General features: G+C 37.2%; 1 protein-coding gene across 1 annotated transcript; it reads right to left on the bottom strand.

Moving 5' to 3' along the window:
* Window positions 1-10,638: 10,638 nt before the first annotated feature.
* On the bottom strand, window positions 10,639-11,382 carry LOC149139076 (uncharacterized). Its single transcript, XM_089450583.1, has one exon. It carries the CDS (start codon window positions 11,380-11,382, stop codon window positions 10,639-10,641), a length of 744 nt encoding a protein of 247 aa, XP_089306709.1.
* Window positions 11,383-11,634: the final 252 nt, after the last annotated feature.

Raw genomic sequence — 11,634 nt, 5'->3', positions numbered from 1 at the left:
AGCATGTAGTTTTTGGTTCTTTGAAGGTTCTTCATTACTTTCTTTGTAGCTCTCCAGTGGTCTATACCTTGATCACTCTGATATCGTCCCAACATTCCCACAACAAATGCTATGTCAGGTCTTGTGCAGACCTGAGCATACATTAGGATTCCGAGAGGAGAAGCATATGGAATGTTCTTCATTTGTTCCCTTTCAAATTTGTTCTTCGAGCATTGGTTCAAATTGAACCTATCACCCTTCACAATGGGAGCTATACTTGGTGAACAATCCTTCATCCGAAATCTCTCTAAAATTTTATTAATATAGGTTTCCTGAGACAGACCCAAGATGCCTTGAAATCTGTCTCTATGGATCTTAATTCCAATGACATAAGATGCCTCACCCATATCCTTCATATCGAAATTTTTAGAGAGGAATTGTTTCACCTCATGTAGCAAACCCTTATCATTGGTTGCTAGCAAAATGTCATCCACATATAAAAAAAGAAAATAGATTTTACTCCCACTGACTTTTAGGTATATACATTGATCCATAATGTTTTCTACAAAACCGAAAGAAGAAATTACATTATGGAATTTCAAATACCATTGGCAAGATGCTTGTTTTAAACCGTATAAGGATTTCTTGAGCTTGCAAACCAATTGCTCACCATCACTAGAGGGGAATCCTTCAGGTTGTTTCATGTAAACCTCCTCCTCTAGATCTCCATTGAGAAATGTCGTTTTCACATCCATTTGTTGCAACTCCAAGTCAAAATGGGCTACTAATGCCATAATAATGCACAAGGAATCTTTCTTAGATACAGAAGAGGAAGTATCCGTGTAGTCAATTCCTTCTTTCTGAGTGAATCCCTTAGCAACAAGTCTTGCCTTGTATCTCTCAATGTTGCCCAATGAGTCTTTCTTTGTCTTAAAGACCCATTTACATCCAATGGCTTTTGCACCATTAGGCAACTCAACAAGATCCCAGACTTCGTTACTCTTTATAGAATTCATCTCTTCCTTCATGGCATCATACCATAATTTTGATTCTTTGCAACTAATAGCTTGTGAAAAGGACTCGAGATCATTTTCGTCTCCAATGTTGTAGTCAGATTCTTGCAGATACACAACATAATCATCAGGAATTGCTGATCTCTTTGGTCTAATAGATCTTCTTAATGTTGTACCATCATCTTCTTGAGAAGTATGTGGTTCAACTCGTTGTTCAAAAGTTCTTGGCAACTCTTGAACTACCTGATCTACTGGAATGTCGTCAGCAGCTTGTGGAACTTCAACAATTGGTTGTTCAACACCAGTTTGTACTTGAGGGGTGTTGTGAACAATAACCAATCTATCACTTGAGGTGGAAGGTTGAGATTCTGAATGATCCTTCTCAGAAATTATGTTCCTGGTTTGATCGCTCCCACTGATCAAGTCATTTTCAAGAAACTTTGCATTTCTTGATTCCACAATCCTAGTGTTGTGAGATGGACAATAAAATCTATAACCTTTAGACCTTTCAACATATCCAATGAAATACCCACTAATGGTCCTTGGGTCCAGCTTCTTCTCTTTTGGATTATATATTCTCACTTCAGATAGGCATCCCCAAATGCACATATGTCGCAAACTCGGTTTCCAATCTTTCCATAATTCAAATGGCGTTTTAGGAACAGCCTTGGTTGGAACTCGGTTTAATATATGCATTGTCATCTTAAGTGCTTCAGTCCACAAGGATTTAGGAAGATTGGAGCTACTAAGCATACTCCGCACCATGTCCAATAATGTTCGATTTCTTCTTTCTGCTAAACCATTCTGGTCAGGTGAACCAGGCATGGTGTATTAGGCAACAATCCCATGCTGTTGAAGAAATTTTGCAAATGGACCAGGTGCTTTTCCATCTTCTGTGTATCTACCATAATATTCTCCACCTCTATCTGATCTCACGATCTTAATTTGCTTGATGCATTGTTTCTCTACTTCAGCCTTAAAGATCTTAAAGGCATCTAATGCTTCTCTCTTTTTATGAAGCATGTAGAGATACATATATCGTGAGTAATCATATATAAAGGAGATGAAGTATCTCTGACCATGTGAGTCCATGTCTGGACTAAATATATCAGTATGTATGATCTCTAATATGTCTGAACTCCTATTGGCACCTTTCTTTGACTTGTTGGTCTGCTTTCCTTTTATGCAGTCCACACAAGTCTCAAAATCAGTAAAATCTAGAGTATTAAGTACCCCTTCATTTACCAGTCCTTTAATTCTTTCTATGGAGATATGACCTAGTCTCTGGTGCCATAATTTAGAGGAATCTTCATTAATAACACATCGTTTAGTGCTAGTGTGAACATGCATTGAATCTTAAGTGACATTGTTTTGTAAATTAATGCAGTAAAGACCATTAGACAAGATACCATTCCCAACACAATCAGATTTATAAAATAATTGAAGGATGTTTCTGAAAAGCTAAAGGAATATCCAAAAGGTATAGGTCTTGAAACTGAAATCAAGTTTCTAGAAAACTTGGAACATAAAAGGTATTTTCTAATTCTAAAACAAAGCCACTACTTAAGTTAAATAACATGTTCCTATAGCTTCCACATGCGAGCCCATCTTGTTTCCTGATAAGATGCTTTGCTCACTTCCCACTGGCTTCCTTAGGTTTTGCAAACCCTGGAAGGAATTCGAAATGTGAATTGTTGATCCAGAATCAATCCACCAAGTGTTAAAATTGACATTAACCATATTAGATTCATAACAAACAAACAAGATTGGACTACCTTTGTCTGCAAGCCATTTCTGAAATTTGGCACATTCCTTCTTCATGTGTCCCTTCTTTTTACAAAAGAAACACTTGGAATTCTTCTTGATATCAGCTTGGGGAGGGACTTTACCTTTCCCTTTCCAATTGGCTCGAGATTTTCCCTTTCCACGCTTTGCTAGCATTGCACTTTCTCCTAGTTCCATCACCAGTCTCTCTTCCTCTTGAACACACATGGTCATGAGTTCATTAATTGACCATTTATCCTTATGTGTGTTGTATGAGATTTTGAAGGGTCCATATTGGTGCAGAAGGGTGTTCAGAATGTAGTGCACCAAGAAAGACTCCGATATTTCAACCTCGAGTTTCTTCAATTGAGCCACAGTGTCCCTCATTTGCATGATGTGCTCGCGTACACCTTTCACACTGGTGAGCCTCAAGGATAAGAACTTCATGATTAAGGTGCTTTCTAGTGCCTTGTTTGAAGTGATGAATTGATCATCAATGGCTTTCAACAAGTCTCAGACATTTTCATGCTGATCAATGGAATCACAAATACCAGCTGAAATTTTAGTCTTAATGGACATCATGCTTAGGCGATTAGATCTCTCCCATCATTCATAAAGCGTGATGTTCGTTGTAGTGCTGGTATTAGTGAGTGCCAGTGGTTCATCTTTCCTAATAGCTAGTCTATGTCCATCCACCCCAAATGAAGGAGAACCCTCTCCTTCCAGACCTTATAGTTATCTCCTTTAAGTTCAGGGATATCACAACGAATTTTAGAGAAATTTGCAGGTTGTACAGCTGCATAAAATTAAAGATCACATGCTTATGTTAAATTTGAGGCCTAAATAAAATTTCATGCTTTACCAATGTAAACCATGCTTAAAATTGAATCTAATGACATAAAAATTGCCTGTGGGCTAAATTTTCAATTCAAGCAGATTCAATAATTCTTTATAATAGAATTTATCAAATTATTCACTTAATTCATAATTCTAAGAGTATATTATGATTATAATTTGATATAAATTCTATCTTAGTTTTGAACTTTATGATAAAACTATTAATTCATAATTCCTGTGGGTAAGTTATGAATATTTTATCCTAATTAATTATGTAAATATAATAAAAATTTCTGTGGGATAAAATTTATTATATTTAGTATAATTAATTACAATTTAATGTCTAAATAATCTTTATGTGATCCTAACCAATCATAATATATAATATTATTTAATTAGAGATGTTGTGGCTATTCTCTAATCAATTAAAATTATATGGATCACTAGACATTATTTCTTTTATGCATAAAAATTAACTTGATATGAAAATAATGATAATTTTCATAAACAAAACTATACACAGTACTTCACATTTCATGCTACGTGAAATGGCACATACACAGTTTAATATGAAGCAATTAAAATTTACTTATAAGATTATAAACAAATCTTTAACCAGAGTCAAAAACAATGTTTCGTGAAAGGAATAAGTCAAAATGACATCTTAAATAAACCCCATGTGAATGTTTCTTGTAAAAACAAAAAGGCTTCAGCTCAAAGTAAAGTGTAAAGGTAAGCATGAATATAACTAGAATTGTAAGTGACAAAGTATGAGTAAAAACCGCCATAAATATCAACATTACTATAAACGATGGTAATAATTCCTCGCAACATAAAAAAAAAAAAAAAAATTAAAGCACCGCTTCATGCAATTTAAATATGAGCACAGTTATAAATTTGCACAACAATTACACCAAGGCAGAGATAAAATTTTCTCTGATACCAAATGTGAGCATAAATAATGATTCTTTAATGCGGAATAAATACTTAAAGAAATCGTAAAGAATGTAAAAAGCTTGACGCCCAAAAAACCATACCTCTGGCCGTTGATGTTTGCTTACACTCAGATCCCAATTTGATGCTGCTTCAATAACTCTTCAATCTTGGACACCACAAAACCATAAGACTACAAATGCAAAGCCAAAGAATGAAATTTGTAGCTGAATAAGCAAGGATTCAACATGTGAACACTATGCTAAATGCCATATCCATCTCCGACTGAAGAGACTGTATCTTTCAAGAAAACCTCCAATCTGACCACGCGGAAATCAGATGCACAAACTTGAGGAGCTTTGTATCACAACAATCAGTCACCCTTAAGTCAAACGAAACAAGTCATTCATTCATATTAATCATTAATCTCTGCACATTATAGATGCAAACTCTGCGGCTTTAGCCATGGTAGACCGGCGCCATAATAGACAAAGCAGAGGTCTCATAACAGAATAAAAAATGGGTAACTTTGCTTTTATATTTGCAAAAATTCACCCAAAACTCTCATCCATATGGAACTTCCAAGCTCTGCTAACTCTAACTTGATGGTGCAAAAAAACTGAAGGGGATTGAATTGTGAGCTTGGGGACCAAACAAAAGTATATATAGCCAAGCTTCCATCAAGCTTCTGTTGGCTATGTGTCAAGTGTTCCACAGATCATGGTAGAGAAATCCAGAGGGAGTAATGGACCACTCCAGAAGCTCCCAACAAGAAATTAATTAACTGTAGTTGATTTCCATAATTTAAGGAAATTACTGCAGTTGGTTTCCAGAAATTAAGGAAATGACTGCAGTTTACTTCCGTAATTGTAGGCAGCAGTTGGGAAAACATAAAGGAGCTTAACATGTTTCCTGTTGAATTTTGAATGTGTCAATTCTCTCCTTTACCCCAGACACCATGTTCATATATATAAAAGTTCAAGCTAATCAAAATGGGTAATTATGTGCTTAATTCATATGCCTGCGAGGAAACAATGACAATCAGAAATATAGGATATTTACGGATTGTTTTTTTGCTTCTAAAAATCACAAAGCTTCCCTTCACTAACAATGTTTTCAGATTGTACTTCAACAACTTTAAATTTGCATTTACACCAGCTTGAAATATAAGTTTCCATTGTAGAATAAAAATAATAATTAATGTACGAAAGGAAAATGGGGTATGTGGGCAAGAACTTCGTTTCTCTACCCTTTCACATCTGAAATGGCCTGCTACACCTATTGTAATAAGGTTTCACACCATGTCATTCTCATCAAAATTGATAAGTCAACTAGGCTTGCGATTCGCTCATATTAGCAACCTAGATTGAAACTCGAATCTTCATTTTTGAAATATTCTTCTATACCCGGGATTGGAATTTTAATGAACGAATTCGTTATAAGAGACGGAAAATCGTGAGTCGTAAGACTCGTATATTTTCTTTGATGTAACAAACTAACATACAAAACGAAACTATATATATAAATAAAAAAAATCATTATCATTACACGGTTTAAATTAAAGTGGTACTTTAGGGTTAACTAGCGGTGTAGGTGTTAACACCCATGAGTACAATCACCCTTACCCATTAAATTTTCCCTGGTTGGCATACATCCGATAACACCTCTCCATTAAAGCGGAGGGAGTTCATTGACACTGTAATATTCGTTTTAATGTTGATGAGACTCGTTGGAACAATCTCGACCCTGGCATCTAGTCCCATCCTCACCATTGGATCGGTGAAGATCCACGGTCTCGATGGCTTGAGGCATTAACCAGCGGAATAATGCAATTCGCAGCAAGGTTAGGGATCTTTTGGGTTATGCGATATGTTGGGGTTCGGCTCTAGGACAGAGGGTGACCCGGATGCCTGTATGGCATAGCTTCCTGTCATGACCACCTCTAGAGGCTCACAGGTATGGTAGAAATGACCTGGGCACCTCAAATCTCTTCTGGTAATTTTTCTTTTAATCCTTCTTCACTTGATACATAGTGTTGATGCACTCTCCTCGGCTCCTGTAGCAGGTAGGACTGCTGATGACTAGAATCTCTGTGGTGGAAGGATGCATTGGGTTCGCTCTACAAACAAGAGGTAACTGTTACGATGTTAAGGATGACCTCCAAAGGTTTTATTTTCTCTTGAGAACCCCTACTGACAGTGTTGTGGTCTGTCAGGTATACTTTGCCTTCCATCGCTCAACAACCTCTCTCAGGGAAATTTGTTCTCTGCTCAAGTGCTTCACTGCTAAATTCTTCCTTCCAATTTTATTTTCATGCTTAATCCATGGTGTTTTTGGTTCGTAGGTACATTCAGGTTGTGGTATGTATATCTATGTTCAAAGGAGGATTCAGAATGAAACCCCTCTTTTACGACAATCGTTGTTTTCAATTTCAGGTCAGTACCCCGCAGGCTTGTCTTAACGATTAAGTTTCAGACGACAGGCTTCATTACTTGAGGGACTGTGCTATTTTATTGCATCAAAATTTTAAGGTTTATCGTCGGCTAGAAATCTATGCTTGCATTTATAATCACTAAAGATTTGATGGGTAATTGATGAACCCGGTCGTAAACACGATATTAACTAATTATGAACTGTCGATAAGGGTTTTATGGGGGACTCCAGATACATAGCTTTAATCAATGGCTTATATGTACATATATATTGTGGCCATGCCATTTCAAAAGCTCTATGTTTCATGTTTGAGAGATTTTGTGGTTAGGGTTTGTTCCCTAGGGTTGGGTTGGCCACCTAAAATTATGCATTCTGCCCACGGTTACTCAATCTCTAACTTTTATGATTTAAATTATGACTATCTTTGTTCTTCCCGCTACAGTTCCAGAATAACAATATTTGTATGTTTAATATGAGGTTTATCATGGGTAATAGGCTCGGGGGGGTTCTCCCAAAACCGGACCGAGAGCCATACAACCTTCACATGTTATTTTTTTCTTTTCTTTTACTATTTGAATGAGATTTCAATGTCTTTCATTTATTTTTATGTGTTTTCCTAATATGGTTAAAATAGGGAAATACTTATGAATTTCCATAAACTGACAGAATGCCTACTCTAGTTCCATTATTCAGTGAACTCTTAAGTTTAGTAAGACAACTTGTATTCAAAAAGTAAAAGGAAAATTACTCTTTCTGTTGTAATTCATTCGTATACTTATTTCTCTAGATAGCTCATGCATTTTTCTATTACTCTACAGTGGTTAAAGATTCTTTAATTTCATTACTTCTGTTATGCATCAATGTCTGTAATTATATGAATATGCTAGGAATATAGCAGAAAGCAGAATATACTTATTACTTTCAATGACAACCAGTAATTGAATTGCATGCTAACTGTTTAACTACATGATAATAAAACAAATAATCTTTTCTTATTAGTGATCTACTTATCTGCTTTTCCTGTTGTACTTATAAACATGCAAGTATTTCCTCTATCTAGAATGCCTCACCACCCAGCCACGGATCTGGTAATTACATCTGGAATCCCCCTTCGAGCTCTTCCAACTCTATCAATGGATAAAGGCAGTCTAGTACATTGGGCGTCACGACTGTGTCCAGCCTCAAGTATCATACCCTTCGACTATTATCCACAATCTCTTCCCATTTGCTAATTCGTCCAGCTCAAGGAAGTTTATCCATAGCATAACCATTCTTCTTATTTTTCTCTAACCCCCCAGGGTTATGTCATTTTCCTTTTTGAAGGAAAAGATGGGCAACTGCTTGTAACTATTTCAGGACTTATTTAACTGATTCTTTAGTTCTTTTACAAACTGATCAATTTCTTTTAATTAATAATTAACAAAATAAGTTCTGGCTTTTCAGCCTAATTCTTTAACAATCCAGGTTACAACAGAATACAAATTGACATTAATTAGTAAAACTTCGTAATACGTAAATTTCGGTAAATAATTGGGTGTTACAACACCCTCCCTTTGATAGGAACACCATCCCTGGTGGTCCTTTCAGGCAAACAATGTCTGGTAGGCTTTCTACATAACTTCCTCCTCTTCCCAAGTAGCCTCCTCTGGGCTGAAGTGCTTCCACTGCATTTTAACCTGGGTGATGGCTCGTTTCTGCAAGATGGTTTCTATCCGATCGAGGATACGAAGAAGCTCTGCCAAAAATTCTCCCTCGGGTTCGACCTACACAAATATAACCTGCTATCAGAAATTTTTAAAATAGTAATTTATAAGTTATAGATTCTATTCTCTTATTACCTGTATATTCTCCCAATTAATAATATGCCGAGGGTCATACACATATTTTTTTAACAAAGAGACATGAAAAATGTTGTGGACTCAGATATGGCCTGGGAGTGCTAGCTTGTATGCTACGGGTCCAATCCATTCTAGGATTTGGAATGGCCCACAGTACCGAGGTGTCAATTTAGCACAACCTTTCCACTGCAAGGTACTTTTTCGGGGTTTTACTTTTAGATATACATGAACCCCCAACTGAAATTCCATGTGAGATCTCTTCTTATTTGCATAAATATTTTGCCTATCCTGGGCGGCATGTAAATTCCTACTGATCTTTATAACTATGTCCTCCATTTCAGCTAACATATCAGGACCCAGTGTTAATCTATTATTGGGAATATTCCAATCTGTGGGTACCCTACACTTTCTCCCATATAATACTTCAAAAGGGCTCATGCCTAGGGAGTCGTGGTAACCGTTGTTGTTGGAAAACTCCACCAGGTGGAGGTAGTTCTCCCACTTTTGCGGTTGCTGCATAACAAACATTCTCAACATGTCCTCCAGAACCTGATTTACCCTCTCTGTTTGGCCATCTGTTTGTGGGTGGTAAGTCGTACTAAACTGAATCTGGGTACCCAATTTGGAGAAGAGGGTTTTCAAGAATGTGGATGTGAATTTTACATCCTTGACAGAGATTACTACCCGGGGTATCTCATGCAGCCGGAAGATCTCCCTCATAAATATGTCTGTGACCTCCACCATCTTGTAGGTGGACTTCACGGGTATGAAATGAGGGGTTTTTCTCAGCTTGTCCACCACTACCATGATTAAGTCGTGCTACTTCTTAGTACGAGGTAACCCGGTGATAAAGTGTAGGGTGATCGTCTCCCATTTCCACTTAGGAATGAGTAATGGTTGCAATAGATTGGTGGGATGCTGATGTTCTGCCTTCACCAACTGGCATTCTAAGCATTTGGATAGATACTCAGCCACATCCTTCCTTAAATCTGGCCATAAATAAGTCTTTTTGATAGCATAAAAAAATTTTTGGTATCTCGGGTGAGTAGCGTAAGGCTTCCTATGGAACTCATCCAATAATAATTGCTTGACAGAATTCTGGTTAGGACATCTTTCGTAGAGAGGTCATAGGAAAGGCTATTTTTTAAAAACCTTTAATGAATCGACGGTAGTAGCTAGCTAGGCCCGAAAAGGATCTAATGTCAATAAGATTCTTTGGGGTGGTCCATTCCATAATAGTCTTGATCTTTTATGGATCCACCGCTATTCCCTCAGCCGAAATCACATGACCCAGGTACTGTATTTGACTTTCGAAAAAGTAGCAGTTGCTATACTTAGCGTATAGTTGATTATCCCTCAAAATCTGCAATACTATTTTCAAGTGCTTTTCATGCTCCTCCCGTTTCTTAGAATAAATCAGAGTATCGTCAACGAAAATCAACACAAATTTATCTACAAATGGCTGAAAAATACTATGCATCATACTCATAAAAGTAGCTAGAGCGATAGTAAGGCCAAAAGGCAATACTACAAACTCGTAGTGGCCGTAATGAGTGTGAAATGTAGTTTTGGAAATTTCTTCCTCCTTTATCCTTATCTGGTGGTAGCCAGACCTCAGGTCAATTTTTGAGAATACACTTGCTCCCTGCACTTGGTCAAAGGATCGTCAATTCGTGGTAAGGGATATTTATTTTTGACAGACAGTTTATTTAATTGACGATAATCAATGCATAACCTCAAGGTTCTGTCCTTCTTTCGCACAAACAACACAGGGGCTCCCCAAGGGATACACTGGGGCGTATGTATCCTTTATCTAGAAGTTCCTAAAGATGCATTTTGAGTTATGTTAGCTTAGGAATACTCATACGGTAAGGATCTCTTGAAGCAGGAGCTGCTCTTGGTATCAATTCAATGGTGAAATCAATGGCACGCTTGGGTGGCAAACCCGGAATGGATTCAGGAAATACATCCCTGAAGTCCTGGATTATAGGGATATCTTCCAGGAAGGTCATCTTAATCTTGGAATTGGTATACCCTACTTGAACAGCATAAACCTGACAACCCTTCCTAATACATCTTCCCAACTGATTGGCAGAAATAGGGCGTAGCTTAATATTTTTCATGATCCCTTGTATTTCTTTTCTCTGTCCTGATTTCGTGAGATAAATTATAGATTTATTTTTACATTCAACTAGGGACCAACACCCTTCCAGCCAATCCATCCATATTAGTACATCATAGGAGCGTAATGGGATCACATTAAGGTCAACATGGATTGACTGTCCTAAAACTGTTATAGGACAGCGTTCTGTTTTCGCAGATACTCTCCTTTTCGTCCCTATGACTAGTTGGACTAACCATGGTTTCTTAAACTTGCTGCTTTGTAGCTGGCATTTCTCTACCACTTTAGGACTTACATAGCTTAAGCTAGAACCCAGATCAAACAAAACAGAAACAAGTTGATCAGCAATCATACCTTCACATTCGATCATGGTAGGCTGGTATTCTTCTTGATGATCGTCCAGAGCACCGTTAATTTTGGGCATGCTTCTTGTTACATCTCCAACTGTGGAGGCCTCTTGCATATTTGAAAGTTGTTATGTTCTGGCCCTGTGCAGGCAATTTTTATAATGATGGGATTCTCCACATCCCCAACATTGCAGGGGTTGCTTTTGTTGCTGGTCATGTACAGGTTTATTCACTCCCTCTGATTATCGATTCTCAGTGTAGGCTGTAACTTTTGGCTAGTTACATGGGAATTTGTTGAATGTTCTTTGTTGAATATTCTTGCCATTAGCATTCTTTATTGGTCTTCTTGAGGGTAAATTCATTTCCTT

This window comes from Pinus tabuliformis, chromosome X (assembly GCF_031772625.1).
Source record: "Pinus tabuliformis cultivar Carrire ecotype Pingquan chromosome X, CPIR1, whole genome shotgun sequence".
NCBI lineage: Eukaryota > Viridiplantae > Streptophyta > Pinopsida > Pinales > Pinaceae > Pinus > Pinus tabuliformis.
The sequence above is the reverse complement of the archived record's forward strand: the minus strand, read 5'-3'. Positions and strand labels throughout refer to the sequence as shown.